The following is a 25,372-nucleotide window of genomic DNA, read 5'->3' as shown; positions in this document are numbered from 1 at the left end:
ACATCTTCCGTCTTGACACAGGTTTCCTTTTTGGTCTTTTATGAGCACTACTCTCTCCTTAGTTATCCTCTTACTCTTAATGTATTGATAAAACATCTTTGGGTTCACCTTGATTTTGCTTGCCAATCTTTTTTAATTTTTCCTATCAGTGGATAACTTCACACTTCACCACATTGTATCCCATCTGCCATGTTCTTGCCCGCTCACCCAACCTGTCTATATCCCTCTGCAGCCTCTTTGTGTCCTCACTTCTTATGTTCCCACCTAATTTGGTGACATCAGCAAACCTGGATACATTACACTCAATCCCCTCATCTAAGTTGTTAATATAGATTGTAAATAGCTGAAGCCCAAAAACTGATCCTTGCAGTACTCTGCTAGTTACAGGCTGCCTACCTCAGTAACATAAGCACTATGGTACAGCACCCCCACTATGCTACATCTCCTTTGAGGAGTGATTGAGTAGACTAGGTCTCTAATCCCAGGAATTTAGAAGAATGAGAGGTGATCGAACTGAAACATCATAAATTCTTAAGGGACTTGGCAGGGTGGATGCTGAGAAAATGTTTACCCTGGCTGGGGAATCTAGAACACTGGGTCACAGTCTCAGGATAAGGGGTCAGCCATTTAGTACTGAGATGAGGAGAAATTTCTTCTAAGGGTTGTGAATCTTTGGAATTGTTGACTCCAGGGAACTGTGGATGCTCAGTTATTGAGTATATTTCAGACAGAGATTAATAGATTTTTGGGTACTGGAGGAATTCAGGGATATGGGGATAGTGCAGGAAGATGGAGTTGAGGTAGATCAGTCATGAGCTTTCTGAATGGCAGAGCAGACGCAAAGGGCCCAATGGACTTTCCAGCTCCTATTTCTTATGTTCATCAAACCTCAGTCGGGTTCCTTCCAAGCTGTTGACTGAGTGAATTAAATCTTTCTTGACAAATCACCAAGATACCAGAATACAATTCAGGCCCAAAACATCATTTATTGGTTACAAATCACAACTTAGTTAAATCTGGGCACAGACACTTTATAGACATCTATAAACACATATAAATGTAATCAGAGTTATCCAGCAGTTAGGCACTAATAGGAGAATATTTCACAAAACACAGTGGCGCAGTGGTTAGCACTACAGCCTCACAGCTCCAGCGACCCGGGTTCGATTCTGGGTACTGCCTGTGTGGAGTTTGCAAGTTCTCCCTGTGTCTGCGTGGGTTTTCTCCGGGTGCTCCGGTTTCCTCCCACAAGCCAAAAGACTTGCAGGTTGGTCGGGAAATTGGCCATTATAAATTGTCACTAGTATAGGTAGGTGGTAGGGGAAATATAGGGACAGGTGGGGTTGTGGTAGGAATGTGGGATCAGTGTAGGATTAGCATAAATGGGTGGTTGATGGTCGGCACAGACTCGGTGGGCCGAAGGGCCTGTTTCAGTGCTGTATCTCTAAAACTAAAAACTAAAACAAGTAACAAAGGTTAAACAGGCTATTCAGTGATTTACAGTCAATCAGCACTAATGGATGCTGAATATTAATTACAGCAGTGACTGAAATCTGAGGTTATTAATTGGTGAGTTGACTGAGTAATTCCTTCAATATCTGACATGTTAACAGCTTTGAACAGCCCGTCTATCAAACAGCTCAAGTCTGCTAGTGCTTACAAACATTCAGAGCTTAAACAGCCTCATTCTCGACCTGAAGAACAGACTTTCTCCTGTCAACATAGAGATACAGGATTGACCTGTGATCTGTTTATTTTTCATCTTTTGTTCAGTGCATTTAATGAGTGGATTTATATTGAAATCAAGGTTTGCAGACATGATGGTCTATTCATATATGAATGAAAGATATTGTGGGACATCTCAGTCCAAGAGGGACAACTCACAGCAGAAATAATTGCCAACTATCAGAATGAACATGCTTCAGTCCTGGATGTGATTAACAACAGCAATAACAGCAGAATCCAATCCCTGTAATCCCCTATGAACTCGCTGGTGTGTTAGCAGGTTGGATAACTGAGTAAATTCCTTCCCACACACGGAGCAGGTGAACGGTTTCTCCCCAGTGTGAATTCGCTGGTGTGTCAGCAGCTTGGATGACTGAATGAATCCCTTCCCACATGCTGAGCAGGTGAACGGCCTCTCCCCAGTGTGAATGCGCTGGTGTACAGTGAGGTGGCCTGATTGCCTGAACCCAGTCCCGCAGTGAGAGCACCTGAAAGGTCTCTCGTCAGTGTGAACACGTTGATGCGACTTCAGTTCCTGGGAACATTTATAACAATTCCCACAGTCTGGACATTTAAAAGGTCTCTCCCCAATGTGAGTACGTTGGTGTACAGCAAGGTCAGATAAACGCCTGAATCCTGTCCCACAGTGGCAGCACCTGAAAGGTCTCTCGTCAGTGTGAACACGTTGATGGGACATCAGTTCAGCGGAACTTTTATAGCAATTCCCACAGTCTGGACATTTGAAAGGTTTCTCCCCAGTGTGAACTCGCCGGTGAGTCAGCATGTGGGATGACTGAGCAAATCTCTTCCCACACTCTGAGCAGGTGAATGGCCTCTCCCCAGTGTGAACTCGCTGGTGTCTCAGCAGATCGGATGAATTAGCAAATCCCTTCCCACACTCTGAGCAGGTGAATGGTTTTTCCCCAGTGTGAACTCGCTGGTGTCTCAGCAGGTCAGATGAATCAGCAAATCCCTTCCCACATACAGAGCAGGTGAACGGTTTCTCCCCAGTGTGAACTCGCTGGTGTCTCAGCAACTTGGATGACTGAGTGAATCCCTTCCCACACACTGAGCAGGTGAACGGCCTCTTCCCGATGTGACTGTGTTGTTGAATTTCCTGCTCAGACGTGTAATTGATTTCCTTGTTACGGTCCCCATATTTCCAAGGCTTCTCCCCAGCGTGACTGCACTTATGTTTTGACAGGCCAGATGATCGGCTAAAGCCTCGTCCACACACAGAACACGTGTACGATTTCTCACTGCTGTGAACAAGGCCTTTTTTTCCCATGGTCAAAGGCTGATGATATTTAGATCCTGATGAATCGAATGACTGTCAGATCTTGATGTTCTGTTTGGTTTGAGTTTCCCTTCTGCAAATCCTCCCCTTCTAACACCCTGCAAAATAAATTTAAAAGAGGAAAAAGGGAGAGAGAGAGAACCCACACAAACACAAAGATAGGTTGTAAAACTGAGTTGAATGAATCTGGTAATTTGTGGGACCAGAACAGAGAGTGGGCAGGGCTTCAGGGTCCCAGAGATCAGGAGTGAAAATCATTCGACTCATTGATTTGACTCTCACTCTGCACACAGGGGCTGGAGAACTGAACTCAGACAGAGTGGAGGGAGATGGCAGTGGAGGAAAGAAATGGTGCAATGGGTTTGGATTTCAGCACAGGGAGGAGGTAGTGTGCGGGACAGGGATTTACAGCTTTGGGGGAACAAGATAGGAAAAAAATGTTCCATAGAAACTAGAATTATTTGTTCTGACAGTGATGACTTTTGTAAACTCCTTTTACAGGTATTAGAAGGGGAACCTTTGCAGACATTAATTTTAATCTCACTCTGCACACACTGGTTTCTCAACATCTCTCCTGAAGGTGCTGGTAAGTGCCAGAGTTACTGTTTACATCCAACTGAATTGTAACAGATAAAATCAAACCAAACATCATATCAAGATCTGACAGTCACTTGATTTATCAGTACCTGAACATCATTGTCCCTTGAACATGAAAGCAAAAAGCCTCATTCACAGAGTGGAGAAACCGTACATGTGTTCTGCGCGGGGATGAGACTTCAGCCGATCATCTGACCTGTCGAATCTCAAGCGCAGTCACACTGGGAAGAAACCATGGAAATGTGGGAAGGAATTCAATTACCCATCTAGGAACTCATCGGTGCAGTCACACTGGGAGAGGCAGTTCACCTGCTATGTTTGGGGGAAGATATTCACTCAGTCATCTACCTCTATACACACTAGGGAGTTCACACTGGGGAGAGGCCAGTCACCTGCTTCAAGTGTATGGGAATGGATTCACTCAGTCATCCAGTCTCTGTACACCAGAGAGTTCACACTGGGGAGAGGCTGTTCACCTGCTCCATTTGTGGGAAGGGATTCACTAAGTCATCGGTCTCTATACACCAGTAAGTTCACATTGGGGAGAGGTCGTTCACCTGCTGTGTGTGTGGGGAAGGTATTTAAACACCATCATCCCACCTGCTGACAGAGCAGAGAGTTCACAAGTGAGTGCAGGCGTTGGATTCTGCTGTTATTGCTGATGTTAATCACATGCAGGACTGAACCATGTTCAAACAGTGGGTTTGTATCTGCTGATCGTCTTTATAGCTGCGTGGAGTTTAATATTCTGGCAAATGGTTGGCTTTACTTTGTAACCTTTACTGTTTAAAATAAATTATCTTTCTTTTGGCTATTCTCAAGTTTTGTGGGATCATTTTATTTTTCCATCCCACTCTGACCTCTGTCCTCGACCTCCTGCACTGTTCCAATGAAGCGCAATGGGAGCTCGAGAAATAGCAGCTCATCTTTCGATTAGGCACTTTTCAACCTTCCGGACTCATTGAGTTCAGCGGTTTCTGTACCAACAGAGTTGTCGGGATCTGAAACCCTCCACCTAAAATGATGGCAGAATCTGATTCGATCAGTAATTTTAAAAGGGAGTTGACAGGTATTCGAGAATGAGGAACTTATAGGGTTACAAACAACAAGTGGGTATGTGGAACAACTGCTCTTTCAAGGAACAAGCACAAAGGATTGAATGGCCTCCTTCTGTGCTGCAAGTTTCTATGATTCTAGGAGTTGGCCATTTAGTCCCTCTAGCCTGTTCCTCCAGGCAATGAGATCATGGCTGATCTGTGACCTAACTTTATCTACCTGCCTTACCCATATCCCTTAATACCTTTGGTTAACAAAGATCTATGTCAGAGTTAAAATTAATACAGATCTCACACCAACTGCTGTTTGTGGAAGAGCATTCCAAACTTCTATCACCCTTTGCACATAGAAGTGTTTCCTAACTTCATTCCTAAAATGTCAGGCTCTAAATTTTACACAGATTCCCCAACCAGTGGAAATAATTTATTTCTATCTATCTTAGTTCCAATTAATATCTTGAACATTTCAAACAAATCAACCCATAATCATCTAAATTCCAAGGAACTCTCATAGTTAGGTGATGCATTTTGGCAGAGCAGATAGGATGATACCCTTAATGGCACAGTTCTAAAGAGAGTGTGCAGGACAGAGGGACCTGGGGGGTCATGTGCATAGATCCATAAAGTGGCAGGATCTAATGAGAAAGAAGTTAGCAAAGCACATGGGATCTTGGGCTTCCTAAACAGAGATAGAGTACAAAAGCAGGGAAGTTATGCTAAACTTTTATAAATCTCTGGTTTGCCACAACGAGAGAATTGCATCCAATTCTGGTTACCACACTTTAGGAAGGTCCTTGAGAGCGTGCAGAGGAGATTTACCAGAATGGTTCCTGGTATGAGGGAATTTAGATCCAAGGTTAGGTTGGAGAAGATAGGGATGTTCTCCTTGGAGCAAAGGAGATTGACGGGAGATCTGATAAAGATGTTCAAAATTATGACTGGTTTAGATAAGGTCGACAAAAGCTGTTCCCATTAGCTGATGGTACAGGACTAGGGGACAGAGATTTAAAGCTTTGTGTAAGAGATACAGGGGGATGCACCGACGTCTGCATCCAACGCCCACCCGATAAATAACACTCCTAATTGGTCCGTTTGTGTGTTTTGACTTTGTGCTGTGAGCAACGCTTGCAATAAAATAAAAGCAAAATACTGCAGATGCTGGAAATCTGAAATTAATACAGAAAATGCTGTAAATACTCAGGTCAGGCAGCATCTGGAGAGAGAAACAGAGTTAAAGTTTCAGACACATCGAGCCGCCAAAGTCTGCAGCCTGGAAATCGGAGCGGAATGAGGAGAGGCAATATATTCCAACACTCACAGCAACCTATAATTCACCTACATTACCGGGATAGGGAGAGAGAATTTAGAAACACTCACCAACATGAGGCCAGTGAAATATCCCCGTCCACAGCTCAGCCTAGGCCAGCCCTGCCCCGGTGTGTCCCAGTCCAAGGGGAGTCTTTGTGGAACCGGGAAAGGGGGACATCCTGCCCTGTGCTGTGTCCCAAATGGTTCCTCCCTCCCCTCCCCCAGACCCCTTTATAACTGAGCTCAGTTTCCTTTAAAGTTTTGCCCTTTGATGTTATAGTTTATTAACCCTCAGTTCCTCCAAAAGAGGAAAGATGGCGGCCATTAACCCCGGGCCTATCACCGGAAGAAGCCCCGCAACTACCACCCCGCTCGGTGGAAACGCGGAACTGACAGCTTCTTACTGTGGGTGTTGAAGCCGACACCGGGTGTTTCTGAAGCCTGCCTGCCTGCCTGCCCACCAGCTCCCTCCCCAGCTTGCAGATCCCACTCAAAAGCCTCTCCACAGTCATCACTCAGAGTGCGCATGCTCTAAACACTTACGCATTACGCCTGCGCACTCGATACTTGAAGCACCGCCACCATATCCGGATGATTGACGACAGCCCCGAACCAATAAGAAGAGGGGGCGTGACTGACGGACCGGGGGCGGCTCCTTCCTGCGAGCCCCGCCTCTCACTCGCTCCCATTGCCTGGATGACCCAGCGTTCTGCATCGCGCCTTGCCTCTTCCGATTGATTCGGAACTGCTGTCAATCAGCCCGGGGGCGGGGCGGGGGTATGAGCTGAGCACGTGCTGCCTGCTGAGGCAGAGAGCACGGTTCCAGCAGGTGAGTTAATAAAGTGCTGATCCGCAGGCACACTGGTTCAGGGAGAAAGACAAGAAATGCTAGAAATACTCAGCAGGTCAGGTAGCACCTGTGGAGAGAGAAGCAGAGCTAATGTTTCAGGTCAGTGACCCCTCTTCAGAACTGATTGGGGAGCCAGGAATTGCAGAATCACAGCATTGTTAAAGTACATAAGCTGGTCATCCAGAGTATCATGTATTCTGCAAGAGCAATTCACTCAGTTCCGTTCCCCTGCCTTCTCCTCGTAACGCTGTGCATGCTTCCTTTTCACCTAACAGTTAATTCCCTTTTGAACGCTTCAATTGAACCTGCCTCCATTAAACTCTCAGGCAGTGCATTCCAGACCTTAACAACTGTGTGAAAATGTTTTTCCTCATGTCACTTTTGCTTCTCTTACCAAATAATTTAAGTCGGTTTCCTCTCATTCTCGATCCTTCCACGAGTGGTAACAGTTTCTCTCTATCTACTCAGTCCAGAACCCTCATGATTTTGAATACCTCTATCAAATCACTACCTAAGCCTTCTCTTCAAGGAAAACACTCCTAACTTCTCTGATCTGTCTTCATAACTGAAATTCCTCATCCCTGGAACCATTCTCGTGAATCTTTTCTGTACTCTCTCCAATGTCCTCACGTCTTTCCTCAAGTGCAGCACCCAGAATTGGACGCAATACTCCAGCTGAGACTGAACTAGTGTCTTATACACGTTCAACATAACTTCCTTGCTCTTGTACTCTATGCCCTTATTAATAATGCCCAGGATACTGTATGCTTCATTAATCACTCTCAGCCTGACCTGGTACCTTCAATGACTTATGCACATATACCCCTGGGTTCCTCTGCTCCTGCACCCCCTTTAGAATTGTTCCCTTTATTTTATATTGTCTCTCCATGTTCTTCCTACCAAAATGAATCACTTCACATTTCTGTGCATTGAACTTTGTCTGCCACCTGTCTGCCCATTCCACCGACCTGTCTTTGTCCTTTTGGAGTTCTACGCTATCCTTCTCACAATTCACAATGATTCTAAGTTTCGTATCATCTGCAAACTTTGAAATTGTACCCTGTATACCAAGGTTTATTAATATATATCACGAAAAGCAAGGGTCCCAACACAGCCCCCTGGGGACCTTCACTACAAACCTTCCTCCAGCTAGAAAAACATCCATTAACCACTACTTCGTTTCCTGTCACTCAGCCAATTTCATATCCATGTTGCTGCCGTCCCTTTTATTCCACGAACTATAACTTTGCTCAAATGTCTGTTGTGTGACTTATCGAATGCCTTTTCAAAGTCCATGTGCACCACATCAACAGCATTATCATCATCAACCCTCTCTATTACCTCCTCAGAAGACTCCAGCAAGTGAGTTAAACATGATTTTCCCTTAAGAAATCCATGCTGGCTTTCCTTCATAAACCCACATTTGTCCATGTGACTTGATTTTGTCCTGAATTATTTTTTCTAGAAATTTCCCCACCACTGAAGTTAAACTGACTGGCCTGTTTGCTGAGCTTATCTTTACACCCTTTTTTGAACAAGGGTGTAACATTTTCAATTCTCCAGTCCTCTGGCACCACCCCCAAGTCTAAGGAAGACTGAAAAACTATGGCCAGTACCTCTGCGATTTCCACCCTCACTTCCCTCAGTATCTCACCCAGTCCTGGTGCTTTATCCAGTTTAAGTACAGACAGCCTATCTAAAACATCCTCTTTATCAATTTTAAACCCTTCTAGTGTCTGAATTACCTCCTCTTTCACCATTGCCTGGGTTGCAAAGTATTTATTTACTATCTCAGCTATGCCCTCTGCCTCCATCTGTAACTCCCCTTTATGGTCTTGAATCAGCTCCATTCTGCTTTTACCACCCTTCTACTATTTATATGTCTATGGAAATGGGATTTCCTTAAATGTTAGCTGCCAGTCTCTTTTTCATGCTCTCAGTTTGCTTTTTCACTTCCCCTCTGGACTTTCTATGTTCAGCCTGGTTCTCAATAGTATTTTGTACCTGGCATCTGTCATAAGCACACTTTTTCTTCTTTATGTTAATCTCTCCCTCTTTTGTCATTCAGAGAGCTCTGGATTTGTTTGCCCTACCTTTCCCCTTCGAGAGAACATAGCTCGACTGTGCCCGAACTCTCTTTGAAGGTCGCCCATTGTTCAGCCACTATTGTTCCTGCCAACCTTTGACTCCAATTGATTTGGCCCAGCTCCATTCTTACCCTATTGAAGTTGGCTTTCCCCCAGTTAATTATTCTTACTCTGCATAGTTCTTTGTCCTTTTTCCTAGTCAGGTTAAACCTTATGAATTAATGATCACTGTCCCCTCCCCTAAATGCTCTTCTACTGATACTTGAACCACTTCCCAAGAACCAGGTCCAGCAATGCCTCCTTTCTCATTGGACTAGAAACGTACTGCTGTAGAAAATATTGCTGAGCACACACTTGGAACTCTTGCCCCTTACTGCCCTTTACACTACTACTATTACCAGTTTATGTCTGGATAATTAAAGTCCTCCATTATAACTACCCTATAATTTTTGCAATTTTCTGCAAATTTGTTCCTCCATGTCCTTCCCACTAGCTGGTAGCCTATAGACAACACAGAGCAATGTAACTGCATGTTTTTCATTTCTTAGCTCTAACCAAATTGACTCTGTCCTCGACCCCTCTGAGACTTCCTTGCTCTTCAGCACTGCAATGCTCTCCTTGATCAATACTGCCACCTTCCCCCTTTTTTCCCTTTCCTATCTTTCCTGAATGCCTTGTATCCAGGAATATTCAATACCCAATCCTACCCTTCTTTGAGACAGGTCTCTGTTATAGCCACAACTTCATATTTCCACAGGGCAATCTGTGCCTGTACCTCACTAATCTTATTAACCACACTCCATTCATTCACAGACATGCACATTAACCCGGATTTAGACTTTATTACTTTCTCCCTTACTCTCACCCCATCTAATAACTTACTATTCCCTGCTGTAGTACTATCTATCTCCACCAGTATTCTGTGCACCTCGGTATTCCTCTGAAATTTGCTCCTGGTTCCCTTACTCCTGACATGTTTTCAGTTTTGCTTCCCTCCAATTTGATCTCCCGCTCAGGTTCCCATGCCCCTGTCTAGTTTAAACCCCCCAACAGCACTAGCAAATCTCCCTGAGAGGATATTAGTCCTAATCCTGCTAAGATGCAACCCGTCTATCTTGTACAGGTCCCACCTGCCCCAGAACTGGTCCCAATGCCTCAGAAATCTGATGCCTTCACTCCTACCTACACCAGTTCTCCAGCCACGTGTTAAATCGTTCAATTCTCCTATTCCTATGTGGGACTGGGAGTAATCCTGAGATTACTGCTTTTGAGGTCCTGCTTTTTAATCTCCTTCCTAGCTCCCTAAAATCTGCCTTCAGGTCATCATCCCCCTTCCTACCTATGTCATTATCCCCCTTCCTACCTATGTCATTGGTGCTATTACGACCAGGTGAGAAAGAGGTCGAGGGCTCCCTTTCAGCCTTCACCTGGTCTTACTGTCACAGGGTTTAATTTTAAACACACTGTTTTAGCTCCCCTTTGGTGAATCCTTGTTCACTGATTTCCAATTATAAGGAAAAGAAACCAGCACAAACAGGCTTTCTTAGGTTTAAAGAAGAAAAGTTGAAATTTATTAAACTTAAACTGAAACTCTAATTTGGTTGACACCTATGAATACACAACGCGCCCACGCTAGCATGCTTATGCGACACACACATGCAAATAGAGACAGAAAAGAGCAGAAGAAAAATAAAGTGGAAAAGTTTGAGGCAATATCTGAAGAGTTGTTATTACGGTTCTTCGAGCTCACTGTAGAGTCCTTGATTGCAGGTAGATCTTGCTTTTTGTTGGGCCCCAGTATTCTTCTTCAACCTTGTTCGCTGTAGGAGACTTTTCTCTCTTGGGGTTCATGTGTCTTCAGTGGATTCAGAGGCTTTTGAGAAAGAAATGGGAGCAGACAGGAGAGATCTTCTCAGTCCAGGAGCAAACGGACACTCTCCAAGTTCAAACTGTTGGTACAATTCAGAAAAACCCAGGTTGCCAAGCAGGTTAGTCATGTGACTAACTGGTCTGACCACGTCTATCACCTTAGCAGTCTCTGGAATGCTCCTGTTACACACAATACCTGGTGATCAAGGTCCATTGTGGGTTGAATATGTCAGGGAATGGTTCTTTGTCCTTCCAATCACCATCTGTTAATATGCAAATGTCTTTTCCAGCCACAGCTAATCTGTTTAACAAGCCTTTTCTTCACTCCAGTAACAGTTTAATGTCAATGTTCATGACAAAATTAATGTGCCTCATTCTTGGCAGGTGGGGGCCTAGCATGACAGGTGCCAACATGGACCACAAGCTCTGGTGGCTCACCCTCCCCCAGAAGAATGTCCTGTAGCCGTTTCGTGACATCCTTAACCCTGGCACCAGGGAGGCAACACACCATTCTAGAGTCATGTCTGTGGCTGCAGAAATGCCTGTCTGATCTCCTAACTAATGAGTCCCCTATCACAACTGCTCTTCCACTCTTCTTGCTCACCTCCTGTGCAACTGAGCCACAAACATGGCTCTGACTGCACTCCTCTGAGGAACCACTATCCAAAATGGAAAACCAATTAGCGAGCGAGATCGTCTCAGGGGATTCCTGCACTACCTGCCTGTTTCTCTTAGACTGCTTAGCAGTCACCCATTTCCTATCTGCCTGCTTTCTCCTAACCTGCAATATGACCACCTCCATAAATGTGCTATCCACGTAGTTCTATGTCATGCGGATGCACCACAGTGACTCCAGCTGCAGCTCGAGTTCCAAAACCTGGAGCTCAAGATTGTGCAGCCGGTGACACTTCCTGCAGATGTGTTTGTCTAGGACACATGGTGCATCCATGACTTCCCACATGCCACAGGCTGTACATTCCACTTGGTTGAGCTGCCCTGGCCATACCTTAACTTCACAGACTATTATAAGTAGAATAGCTTACCGGTTACTCACCGACCAGTTCCTTCCACTGCACCAAAGTAAGAACCAAATACTGGACAGTGAAAAAAGTAGAAAAATAAATGGGCACCTCCTACCCCCTTCACAAAACCTCCTGCTTACCAAACTCGTATCTTCGCACTTGCCTGCAATCTGTACTCCATTTGCAGGCTGCACCCAGACCTCTGTATTTATACTTTTTGAAGCTGAAACTGCAGCAACCAGATTGGACTGGTTATCTACTTAACTAATCAACTACTCTGCTGTAGAGCTGGTTAATCCCTGCCAAAAGCTGGAAGAAACTTACTTTACTTTCTTAACTTACTTTACTTTATTTAGAGGGTAAATTCCAGTTACATGATAACTGCAGACCAGATGCTTGGATGGATGGACAGAGAGACATAACAACAAACAAGAGCAACCCCCAGCATTGGCTTCCACCGCTTCCCTCCGGCCCAAATCTCAACCAAGAGCTGAGAGGAGAAACTGTCCCAAAATCCAGGAGAGGCAGGGAGCATCTCGAAATGGAGGAGAAAGGGGGACTGGTCAGGGAGCATCTGAAAATGGAGGAGAAATAGGGACTGGATGGGCGGGGAAGCTTCAGAAATACCCGATGAAGGGCTTAAACCTGTTTAATAGCCTCCAGGTGCCACATTTGCAGCTGCACAGTTTTCTCTCTGTCGCAGGCCCTGGTTAATGGCCATCATTCTGGTAAAGGATAACTTTATTATTCTTGGAACTATCTAAGAATTTCAACTGGTCTTTTTGACCCTTGATGTCATATATGGTTGATGAACTAACATTATATTCATTCATCACATTATGATTTTCACTTTTTTCATGACGCCTGCAAATGTCTATTTTCTGGTGTAGCATCAATACAACCCTTTTTTGCTTTCCCCTTTTCCTGTTAGTGCTTTATTAGATGCCATAATGGGTGGATGGGGAGATAAATCACAATACTGCATAAGCACAGCGACACAACGAGGTGGACTTCCAGCAGCGTCACTAAGATGATCATCGGCAGCATCACTAACTACAGTACAGTAATGTCCAGAACAATCTGCTGCACTCGGGAAAACTCAGCATTGGGAGACAAACCTCGGAGGTTTTCAGAAATTCCAGATTATAGAGCTTTCTGGTTGGTCAAGTACTGGATAACAAAACTTTTGTCTGTCACTCTAGAATTGGTCTTTATAGCCACGCCAGGCGCTGCTTCACAAACCACTGACCACCTCTAGGCGCTTAACCATTGTCTCTCGAAACAAGGAGGCCAAAGAAGAACTGTATATATCAATATTTTAGGCTTAAATGTAGGGGGTGTGATTAAGAAACTTGCAAATGAGACAAAAAGTGGCTGTGTGGTTGACTGAAGAAGAAAGCTGTAGATTGCAGGAAGATATCAATGGACTAGTCAGGTGGGCAGAAAATGGCAAATGGAATTCAATCTGGAGAAGTGTGAGGTAATGCATTTGGGGAGGGCAAAAAAGACAAGGGAATACACAATAAATGGTCGTGAAGTGCAGAAGAACAGAGGGTCCTTGGAGTGCATGTCCACAAATTCCTGAAGGTGGCTGGACAGGTAGATAAGGTGTTTAATGTGATGCTTGCTTTTCTGGGCATGCGAGGCATAGGACATAAGAGCTGGGAAGTTATACTGGAAATGTAAAAAACACTGGTTAGACCACAGCCGGAGTACTACATGCAGTTCCGGTCACCGCATACTAGGAAGTATGTGATTGTATGAGGGAGCGTACGGAGGAGATTTGCAATGATGTTGCCAGGATTTAAGTATTTTAGCTGTGAGGAAAGATTGGTTAGGATAGGGTTGTTTTCTTTGAAACAGAGAAGGCTGAGGTGTTTAAAATTGTGAGGGGCTGAGATGGACTGGATAGAAAAGAGCTGTTTCCATTACCAGAGAGGTCAACCACCAGGGGACCTAGATTCCAGCATTTCTTGTTTTTGTTTCAGATTTCCAGCATCCGCAGTATTTTGCTTTTATTGACCTAGATTAGAAGATAGTTGAGAAATCTTTTCACCCAGAGGATTGGGGATTGGTGTCTGGAACTCTGCCTGATGGGGTGATAGAGGCACCAACCCTCATCACATTTAAAAAGTACCTGGATATGCAACTGAGGAGCCATAACCTATGAGGCTACAGAAAAGAGCTGGAAAGGTGGGATTAGGCTGGATAATTCTTAACAGCTAGTGCAGACATGATGGGCTGAATGGCCTCCTATGTTACAACTTTTCTATGTTTCTATTCTGACAGTTGGGATTTGTTTCAACTGTTGTGAATAATCGCTATAACTGAACTGGAGTTTAATATTCTGGACAAGTGTGAAATCAATCAGATTTGTTTCAGACACAGTCTTGTAGATTTTTGTGCTTCCCACCTGAGGGGCAGATGGTGGTGTAGTGATAATGTCACTGAACTAGTTATCCAGAGGCTCATGCTCTGGGGACGCAGGTTCACATCCCGCCATGGCACCTGGTGGAATTTAAATTCAATGAATCAATAAATTCAATTAATTAATAATTTGGAATTGAAAGCTAGTCTCAGTAATGGTGCTGTGAAGCTATTATTGATTGTCATAAAAACCCATCCGGTTCACTAATGTCCTTCAGGGAAGGGAATCTGCTGGCCTTATGTTGCCTGGCCTACATGTGACTTCAGACATACTGCAATGTGGCCTAGCAAGACACAGTTCTAGGACATTTAGGATGGGCAACAAATGCTAGCCTGCCAGTGTCACCCACCTGGCTAGAGCTCAAAGAACATTCTTGGGGAGAGGATCGTATGGCAGGAACAGAACTTCAGCCTGGAGGGAGAAACGGCATTTTGCTCTTTCTCATCTCTCTTCACTGACAGCAAAGTCCCTGTGTGGATTAATCCCGAGGTGTATAAGAAATGTGTCCCAGCCGCTCTCTTCCATGGTTCAGAGCTCCTGGGCATTGAACAGAAGGCTCTTTTAGAGTCAGGAAGAACAACAGTGAATGCTGGAAATGTGCTGTCAAATCAGAGATTGGTGTAAAACTGTGATCTGTTCCTGACTGAAAGCAAATCAGCAGGTTTAAGTTTCTAGTTTAAAAATGACTGGTAATTATTTTACAAAACTTTAACATGTTTGTGTGACAGGTCGGAGTCTGCCATTTTAGGCCAGGTGTTAACTCATTTAAAATATACCTGTTTAAATAAATTGGTTAAAGTCTGCATTAAAATAGCAGATGAAGGAGTTCACAGGAGCTTGTTAACTGCTAGTACAATTATACAACAGATCTCCAGATAAAGAAGGACCTGCAGTATGTTTCTAGGAATTCCCTGTTTTACTGATGTGTGTGTGTTAGACACCAGAATAACTAAAAGTACATAACCCGGAACATCCATGGGGGTGCAATCCCGACAGTTACTCTGGGATCACTCCTGCTGTGGAACTCCACCACTGACCCTGCTCAGGGTGTGGGGCGTCCACAAATAGGAACATAGGAGCAGGAGTAGACCATTCAGCCCATTGAGCCTACTGATCATCCACTTCAATGCCTTTTTCCCCCCCCACACTTTCCTCATATTCCCTTATATCATTTGTATTTAGAAATCTGTCAATCTCTGCTTTAAACATACTCAATGGCTGAGCTTCCACAGTCCTCTGGGGTAGAGAATTCCTAAGATTCACAACTCAGTAAAGAAATTTCTCCTCATCTCTGTCCTAAGTGGCTTCCTCCTTATTTTGAAATTGTGTCCCCTGGTTCTGGACTCCCCAACCAAGGGAAACATCTTAACTGCATCTACCCTGTCTATCCCTTTAAGTATTGTGTAGGTTTCAATGAGATCACCTCTCATTCTTCGAAACTCTAGAGAATACAGGCCCAGTTTCCCCAATCTCTCTTCATAGGACAGTCCCGCCATCCTGGGAACAAGTCTGGTGAACCTTTGGTGCACTTCCTCTATGGCAATAATATCCTTCCTAAGGTAAGGGGATAAAACGACACAGTACTCAAAGTGCAGTCTAACCAAGGTTCTATACAACTGAAGCAAGACTTCAGTACTCCTGTACTCATTCTCTTGTGATAAAGGTTAACATATCATTAGCCTTCCTAATTGCTTGCTGCACCTGCACGTTAGCTTTCAGTGACTTTTTGACAAGGACACCCAGGTCCCTTTGTACATCTACACTTTCTAATCTCTTACCATTTAAGAAATACTCTGCACATCTATTCCTCCTACCAAAGTGGATAACCTCACATTTTTCCACATTATATTCCATTTCCACGTTCTTGCCCATTCACTAAGTCTGTCCAAATCCCCTTGAAGCCACTTTGCATCTTCCTCACAACACACATTCCCACCTAGGTTTGTGTCATCCGCGAACTTGGAAATACTACATTTGGTCCCACATCCAAATCATTGATATCATATTGTGAACAGCTGGGGCCCAAGCACTGATCCCTGCGGTACCAACTAGTCACAACCTGCCAACGCAAGAATGACCCGTTTATTCCTACTCTCTGCCTGTTAATCAATCCTTAATCCATGCCAGTATGTTACCTCCTATCCCATGTGCTTTAATTCTGCTAACCAACCTCCTGTGGGGGACTTTATCAAATGTCTTCTTAAAAACCCAAATATACCACGTCCAGCAACTCCCCTTTATCAATTCTGTTAGTAACATCCTCAAAATACTCCAAAAGGTTGGTCAAACATGATTTCCCATTCATAAATCTATGTTGACTGTGCCCAATTAGATTATTATCCAGGTGTCCAATTATCACATCTTTTAGAATGGATTCTAGCATTTACCCAATGACTGATGTAAGGCTAACAAGTCTGTAATTCCCTGTTTTCTTTCTCCCTCCTTAAATAGTGGCGTGACATTTGGGACCTTCCAATCTGCAGGAACTGCTCCAGGATCTATAGAATTTTGGAAGATGATCACCAATGCATCCACTATCTCCATAGCTACCTCTTTCAACACTCTGGGACTCTGGGGACTTATCAACTTTCAGCCCCATTAATTTCTCCGAAGACAGTCACAAAGTCATCATTTAGCTTCTCTGCCATTTCTCTATTCTCCATTATAAATTCTCCTGACTCTGCCTGTTATGGACCCACATTTGTCTTAGCCAAACGTTTCCTTTTTACGTACCTGTAGAAGCTTTTACAGTTAGTTTTTATATTTTTTGCTTGCTTACATTCATATTCTATTCTCCCTTTCTTTATCAGTTTCTTCGTCTTCCTTTGCTGTATTCTAAAGTCCTCCCAATCCTCAGGTTTACCACTATTTCTGGCAACTTGATATGCCTTTTCTTTTAATCTTATACAATCCTTAACTTCCTTGTTATCCACGGTTGACTGCCTTTACATTTGGAGTTTTTGAAGGAATGTATACTTGCTCTAAACTATGTAATATTTCTTTAAAGACTATCCATTGCCTATGTACTGTCATACCTTTTTAATGTATTTTCCCAATCAACCTTAGCCAGTTTGCCCCTCATACCGTCATAATTTCCTTTGTTCAAATTAACACCCTGGCTTCTACCTCACTTTCAAACGTAATGTAAAATTCTATCATATTATGGTCACTCATCCCTAAGGGTTCTTTTACAACAAGATTATTAATTAGCCCTTTCTCATTACATAAAACTAGATCTAAAATAACCTGTTCTCTAGTCAGTTCCTCAACATACTGATCTAGAAAACCATCCCTAACACACTCTAGAAACTTGTCCTCCACAGCATTAGTGCTCATTAGGTTTACCCAGTCTTTCTTTGAGCCTCCTTATCTCGAGAGACAATGGATACGCGCCTGGAGGTGGTCAGTGGTTTGTGAAGCAGCACCTGGAGTGGCTATAAAGGCCAATTCTGGAGTGACAGGCTCTTCCACAGGTGCTGCAGAGAAATTTGTTTGTCGGGGCTGTTGCACAGTTGGCTCTCCCCTTGCGCCTCTGTCTTTTTTCCTGCCAACTACTAAGTCTCTTCGACTTGCCACAATTTAGCCCTGTCTTTATGGCTGCCCGCCAGCTCTGGCGAATGCTGGCAACTGACTCCCACGACTTGTGATCAATGTCACACGATTTCATGTCGCGTTTGCAGACGTCTTTATAGCGGAGACATGGACGGCCGGTGGGTCTGATACCAGTGGCGAGCTCGCTGTACAATGTGTCTTTGGGGATCCTGCCATCTTCCATGCGGCTCACATGGCCAAGCCATCTCAAGCGCCGCTGACTCAGTAGTGTGTATAAGCTGGGGGTGTTGGCCGCTTCAAGGACTTCTGTGTTGGAGATATAGTCCTGCCACCTGATGCCATGTATTCTCCGAAGGCAGCGAAGATGGAATGAATTGAGACGTCGCTCTTGGCTGGCATACGTTGTCCAGGCCTCGCTGCCATAGAGCAAGGTACTGAGGACACAGGCCTGATACACTCGGACTTTTGTGTTCCGTATTCAGCTAGAGTGCCCTTAACCTTGTAGTCTTGACATTGTTCTGCATTCTAAGCCTAGTTGATGCTCACCTTTGTTTTGCTTGCCTTCTCATGTCATTTGATACTTTTCTACCTCCTGTTACCATCTTTACTTACTTCCAATTTGAGCTACTCCTCAGGTTCCCATTCACCGACAAGCTAGTTTAAACCCACAACAGCATTAGCAAATCTCCGTGAGGATATTAGTTCCAGTCCTGTTAAGGTGTAGCCCATCCATCTTGTACAGGTCCACCTTCCCCAGAACAAGTTCCAGTGTCTCAGAAAATTCCTCCCTCCTACACCAATTCTCCAGCCACGTGTTCAATTGATCAATCCTCCTATTCCTATGCTCACTAGCACATGGCACTGGGTGTAATCCTGAAATTACTGCTTTGGAGGTCCTGCTTTTTAATTTCCTTCTTAACTCCCTAAAATCTGTTTTCAGGACCTCTGGCTGTTCACCCTCCCCTAGAAGGATGTCCTGCAGCCATTCCATGACAAGAGTGTCCCTGCTGACTGCATCTGTGGGAAGTGCACCCAACTCCAGCTCCTCGAGAACCGCGTTAGGGAACTGGAGCTGGAGCTGGATGAACTTCGGATCATTCGGGAGGCGGAGGAGGTTATTGAGAGGAGTTATGGGGAGGTAGTCACACCTCAGGTAAAAGAATTAGGTAGATGGGTTACCGTCAGGGGAAGGAGAGGGAACCAGCAGGCAGTGCAGGGATCCCCTGTGGCTGTTTCCCTCAACAACAGGTATACCGTTTTGGATACTGTTGCGGGGGACGACTTACCAGGGGTAAGCAATGGGGTACAGATATCTGGCACAGAGTCTGTCCCTGTAGCTCAGAAGGGAAGGGGGAAGAGGAGCAGAATATTAGTCATTGGGGACTCCATAGTGAGGGGAACAGATAGGAGGTTCTGTGGGAACGAGAGAGACTCACGGTTGGTATGTTGCCTCCCAGGTGCCAGGGTTCGTGATGTCTCGGATCGTGTTTTTGGGATCCTTAATGGGGAGGGGGAGCAGCCCCAAGTCGTGGTCCACATAGGCACCAACGACATAGGTAGGAAGAGAGATGGGGATTTAAGACAGAAATTTAGGGAGCTAGGGTGGAAGCTTAGAGCAAGAACAAACAGAATTGTTATCTCTGGGTTGTTGCCCGTGCCACGTGATAGCGAAGCGAGGAATAGGGAGAGAGAGGAGTTGAACACGTGGCTGCAGGGATGGTGCAGGAGGGAGGGATTTGGTTTCCTGGATAATTGGGGCTCTTTCTGGGGTAGGTGGGACCTCTACAAACAGGATGGTCTTCACCTGAACCAGAGGGGTACCAATATCCTGGGGGGGAGGTTTGCTAGTGCTCTTCGGGGGGGTTTAAACTAATTCAGCAGGGGAATGGGAACCCAAATTGTAGTGCCAGTGTACAGGATGTTGAGAGTAGTGAGGTCAGGGATATGGTTACAAGGAAGCAAGAGGGCACTGGCAAGCAAGAACCTGGTTTAAAGTGTGTCTATTTCAACGCCAGGAGCATCCGGAATAAGGTGGGTGAGCTTGCAGCATGGGTTGGTACCTGGGATCTCGATGTAGTGGCCATTTCGGAGACATGGGTAGAGCAGGGGCAGGAATGGATGTTGCAGATTCCGGGATTTAGATGTTTCAGTAAGAACAGAGAAGATGGTAAAAGAGGGGGGGGTGTGGCATTGTTAATCAAGGAGAGTATTACAGCGACAGAAAGGACGTTTGAGGACTCGTCTACTGAGGTAGTATGGGCTGAGGTTAGAAACAGGAGAGGTGAGGTTACCCTGTTGGGAGTCTTTTATAGACCTCCGAATAGTTCCAGAGATGTAGAGGAAAGGATAGCGAAGATGATTCTCGACTGGGGTGAGAGTAACAGGGTAGTTGTTATGGGGGACTTTAACTTTCCAAATATCGACTGGAAATACTATAGTTCGAGTACTTTAGATGGGTCAGTTTTTGTCCAGTGTGTGCAGGAGGGTTTTCTGACACCGTATGTAGACAGGCCAACCAGGGGCGATGCCACATTGGATTTGGTACTGGGAAATGAACCCGGCCAGGTGTTAGATTTAGATGTAGGTGAGCACTTTGGTGACAGTGATCACAATTCGGTTAGGTTTACCTTAGCAATGGGCAGGGACAGGTATATACCGCAGGGCAAGAATTATAACTGGGGGAAAGGAAATTATGATGCGATTAGGCAAGATTTAGGATGCATAGGATGGGGAAGGAAACTGCAGGGGATGGGAACAATCGAAATGTGGAGCTTATTCAAGGAGCAGCTACTGCGTGTCCTTGATAAGTATGTACCTGTGAGGCAGGGAGGAAGTTGTCGTGCGAGGGAGCCGTGGTTTACTAAAGAAGTTGAAGCGCTTGTCAAGAGGAAGAAGAAGGCTTATGTTAGGATGAGACGTGAAGGCTCAGTTAGGGCGCTTGAGAGCTACAAGCTAGCCAGGAAGGATCTAAAGGGAGAGCTAAGAAGAGCAAGGAGAGGACACGAGAAGTCATTGGTGGATCGGATCAGGGAAAACCCTAAGGCTTTCTATAGGTATATCAGGAATAAAAGAATGACTAGAGTTAGATTAGGGCCAATCAAGGATAGTAGTGGGAAGTTGTGTGTGGAATCAGAGGAGATAGGGGAAGTGTTAAATGAATATTTTGCGTCAGTATTTACAGTAGAGAAAGAAAATGTTGTTGAGAATACTGAGATTCAGGCTACAAGGCTAGATGGGATTGAGGTTCACAAGGAGGAGGTGTTAGCAATTTTGGAAAGTGTGAAAATAGATAAGTCCCCTGGGCCAGATGGGATTTATCCTAGCATTCTCTGGGAAGCTAGGGAGGAGATTGCAGAGCCTTTGTCCTTGATCTTTATGTCGTCATTGTCGACAGGAATAGTGCCGGAAGACTGGAGGATTGCAAATGTTGTCCCCTTGTTCAAGAAGGGGAGTAGAGACAGCCCTGGTAATTATAGACCTGTGAGCCTCACTTCGGTTGTGGGTAAAATGTTGGAAAAGGTTATAAGAGACAGGATTTATAATCATCTTGAAAAGAATAAGTACATTAGAGATAGTCAGCACGGTTTTGTGACGGGTAGGTCGTGCCTCACAAACCTTATTGAGTTTTTCGAGAAGGTGACCAAACAGGTGGATGAGGGTAAAGCAGTGGATGTGGTGTATATGGATTTCAGTAAGGCGTTTGATAAGGTTCCCCACGGTAGGCTATTGCAGAAAATACGGAAGTATGGGGTTGAAGGTGATTTAGAGCTTTGGATCAGAAATTGGCTAGCTGAAAGAAGACAGAGGGTGGTGGTTGATGGCAAATGTTCATCCTGGAGTTTAGTTACTAGTGGTGTACCGCAAGGATCTGTTTTGGGGCCATTGCTGTTTGTCATTTTTATAAATGACCTGGAAGAGGGTGTAGAAGGGTGGGTTAGTAAATTTGCAGATGACACTAAGGTCGGTGGAGTTGTGGATAGTGCCGAAGGATGTTGTAGGGTACAGAGAGACATAGATAGGCTGCAGAGCTGGGCTGAGAGATGGCAAATGGAGTTTAATGCGGAAAAGTGTGAGGTGATTCACTTTGGAAGGAGTAACAGGAATGCAGAGTACTGGGCTAATGGGAAGATTCTTGTTAGTGTAGATGAACAGAGAGATCTTGGTGTCCAGGTGCATAAATCCCTGAAGGTTGCTAACCAGGTTAATAGGGCTGTCAAGAAGGCATATGGTGTGTTAGCTTTTATTAGTAGGGGGGTCGAGTTTCGGAGCCATGAGGTCATGCTGCAGCTGTACAAGACTCTGGTGAGACCGCACCTGGAGTATTGCGTGCAGTTCTGGTCACCGCATTATAGAAAGGATGTGGAAGCTATGGAAAGGGTGCAGAGGAGATTTACTAGGATGTTGCCTGGTATGGAGGGAAGGTCTTACGAGGAAAGGCTGAGGGACTTGAGGTTGTTTTCGTTGGAGAGAAGGAGGAGGAGAGGTGACTTAATAGAGACATATAAGATAATCAGAGGGTTAGATAGGGTGGATAGTGAGCGTCTTTTTCCTCGGATGGTGATGGCAAACACGAGGGGACATAGCTTCAAGTTGAGGGGTGATAGATATAGGACAGATGTGAGAGGTAGTTTCTTTACTCAGAGAGTAGTAAGGGCGTGGAATGCCCTGCCTGCAGCAGTAGTAGATTCGCCAACTTTAAGGGCATTTAAGTGGACATTGGATAGACACATGGATGAAAATGGAATAGTGTAGGTCAGATGGTTTCACAGCTCGGCGCAACATCGAGGGCCGAAGGGCCTGTACTGCGCTGTAATATTCTAATTCTAAAAAAAAAAATCCTTGAGCCTGGCACCAGGGAGGCAACACACTATCCTGGAGTCATGTTTACTGCCACAGAAACACCTGTCTGATCCCCTATCGACTCCCCTATCACTATTGCTCTTGCACTCTTCTTCCTCCCTTGCTGTGCAGCTGAGCCACCTGTGGTGCCACAGACTTTGCTGCACTCCCCTGAGGAACCATCACTTTCACCAGTATCCAAAATGGAAAACCAAATAGCAAGCAAGATAGACTCGGGGGACTCCTGTACTGCCCGCCTGGTTCTCAGACTGCCTGGCAGTCACCCGTTCCCTCTCTGCTTGTATGCTGTGGTGTGACCACCTCTCTAAACCAGCTATCCACATAGTCCTGTGCCTCACAGATGCACAGCAGTGACTCCAGCCAACACTGGAGTTCCAAACCCGGAGCTCAAGCTTCTGTAGCTGGTGACACTTTCTGCAGATGTGTTCTTCTAGGACATGTGATGCATCCATGACTTCCCACATACCACAGGATATACATTCCACTTGGCCAAGCTGACCTGCCATAACATAACTTGAAAAACTTTTTAATTACAATGAGAAGTAAAATAACTTACCAGTTACTCACCAATCAACTTCTTCCCCTGTACCGAAGAGAGAGGCAGCTACTGGAGGCTGATAAAAAGGTAAAAGAAAGAAAGAAAGGAGCCCCGCCCTCACACACCAAACTCCCACTTTACATTCTGTGCACTCAAATTTATTTTCTTAATTTATAGTTCCCCTCCTTACCAAACTCCCTCAATGACCAAGAACTCTGCTACAGCTCAGAAACTAGATTAAACTAGCTACCTAATTAACTAGACTAGAATGGACTAGAAGAAAGCTGGTTTCAGTATCCTGGCAGATACATGGTGAGGAACCACAGGAATCCTTGTGAAGGAACCGTATGGGGTTTTACCTGGCCAGTGTAGGTCTAGGGGTGAATGATGCCTGACGTCCTGAACTGTCTTACATCGAACCCAGTTTGGAACAAGATGGATTCAGTTTCCAGGAGATTAGAGACAAATATAACCAGCAACTGAGGGAGACAAAAGCAGCCCTTAGAGAAGCTAAGAGATCTTTGGAAAAGAAGATGATGCATAATTGTGGTAATAATAGTGAAAGCTTTTCCAGCTACGTCAGGAGTCAGAGATATAGCAACATCAAGTTACATCGAATCACATTGAGTATATAGAGTTACATCGAATCAACAGCAGTGATACTCAAGTTTTGCTTGAAGGACCCTTTTCAAATGGATTAGTAATTATGGAACCCCCGCCCCTAACACACACACACATAAATTACTCTATAAACTCCTTGTACTTTTACATTTCTCAATATAAAGTCCATCAGTGTCCTGTCAAAGTGACGTCCAGGAAAGTTTAACAGGGCTGTCCGACATTGTGAACATTGAAGTGATCGTTGATGAGAAAACTTTCATCCTCACTTTAGCTGAAAAGTAACACGACAGGAAATATCCAGAGTCTCATTGTAAAATTAATTAAATAAAGAAAATGATACATTTGAGTTTAATTTGGCTTTAAATCACCTCCCAGTGGCCTGTCCTGTCACTGCTGGGTCAGGCCCTGTCCAGTTCCACCTGCCCCAATAACATGGGCCATCTCGACATCCATGTGTGAGAAAGACAATCCCAGATCTGATTTGCTCCAAATTAAATTTCATGTTCAATTGAAGGGGCTCATTTCACTCCTGGGGCTGGTTTGTTTCTTGAGGTTAAGGTTATTAAAATGACAACACATACTGCGTCCCCCATCATTCTCCCTGGACTAACCATCAGTCGGGATCATGTGTCTATGAAGGGGAGGCTGTTGTCCTGTCTAGACCACCCTGAATACTCTTGCTGCATAACTGTCAGGAATAAAAGATCCCAGTATTGCGAGAGGAGCCTCAGGGCATCAGTCTCAGAGATTTGTAATATAGAGGGACACATGAGTGGGAGGAGGCCAATCTTACCCAACGACAATATATGAATCTCAAGTTTTGAAATTAACTCTGGCTGCCACTGGTTGAATCTTGTTCACTCTCTCTCTTTGTCCTTCACTGTCTGTCTGTCTGTCTACTTGTGTCTATCTCTCACCCTCTTTCTGTCTCTCTGTCTCTTTCTCTCTATCTTGCTCAGTCTCATTTTTTATTACGCCGATATTGATTCTCTATCTCAGACACAGAGTAGCTGTCACTCTTTTTAACACAACATCCAAGGTGAACCCAGGACTGTGGCCTCATACAGAACACAATTGGACCAGTGTACCCAGTCATTTCCAATCAGGGACTATGAAGCTGACGGTGGATAAGAACAACATTAACCAGAGTGTAAAAAAAGCAAGAAATGCTGGAAATATTCAGCCGGTCTGGCAGCATCTGTGGAAAGAGAAGCGGAGTTAATGTTTCAGGTCAGTGACCCTTCATCAGAACTTCTGAAACGTTAACTCTGCTTCTCTTTCCACAGATGCTGCCAGACCTGCTGAATATTTCCAGCATTTCCTGTTTTTATTAACCAGAGTGTTATGGCCAAGTGAGGAGGGGGTCGCAGTCGCCCCTCTTGCCCTTCCTCTTACCCTTCCTCTTACTTGTCTACAACAGGTTTATTCCTTTTAAACAGTGGTTGTACTTACCACCTCTGTGAGTGTTTTACCTTTACTGTGATCTTGAAAGAACCAATCAGACAGGTTTTCTTGAGTTTAAACAAGAAAGAGATAAGTTTATTATACTTAACAATCTAACCC

The 25,372-nt window shown here is 44.7% G+C and overlaps 1 protein-coding gene across 1 annotated transcript in view; it reads right to left on the bottom strand.

The window, feature by feature from the left end:
- Positions 1–966: 966 nt before the first annotated feature.
- Positions 967–25,372, bottom strand: part of LOC137347502 (zinc finger protein 271-like) — a 67,984-nt gene continuing 43,578 nt past the window's right edge. Inside the window, exons 8-14 of the mRNA XM_068011946.1 lie at positions 23,031–23,149; positions 13,330–13,484; positions 11,159–11,273; positions 6,526–6,730; positions 5,738–5,840; positions 5,494–5,587; positions 967–3,055 (exon numbers count right to left, since the gene is read on the bottom strand). Of these exons, the coding sequence (XP_067868047.1) occupies positions 1,922–3,055; positions 5,494–5,587; positions 5,738–5,840; positions 6,526–6,730; positions 11,159–11,273; positions 13,330–13,484; positions 23,031–23,149 (1,925 nt within the window). The 3' untranslated portion in view covers positions 967–1,921. The remainder of the gene's footprint in view (positions 3,056–5,493; positions 5,588–5,737; positions 5,841–6,525; positions 6,731–11,158; positions 11,274–13,329; positions 13,485–23,030; positions 23,150–25,372) is intronic.

Source organism: Heterodontus francisci, chromosome 32 (assembly GCF_036365525.1).
Source record: "Heterodontus francisci isolate sHetFra1 chromosome 32, sHetFra1.hap1, whole genome shotgun sequence".
NCBI classification, from domain to species: domain Eukaryota; kingdom Metazoa; phylum Chordata; class Chondrichthyes; order Heterodontiformes; family Heterodontidae; genus Heterodontus; species Heterodontus francisci.
The sequence above is the reverse complement of the archived record's forward strand: the minus strand, read 5'-3'. Positions and strand labels throughout refer to the sequence as shown.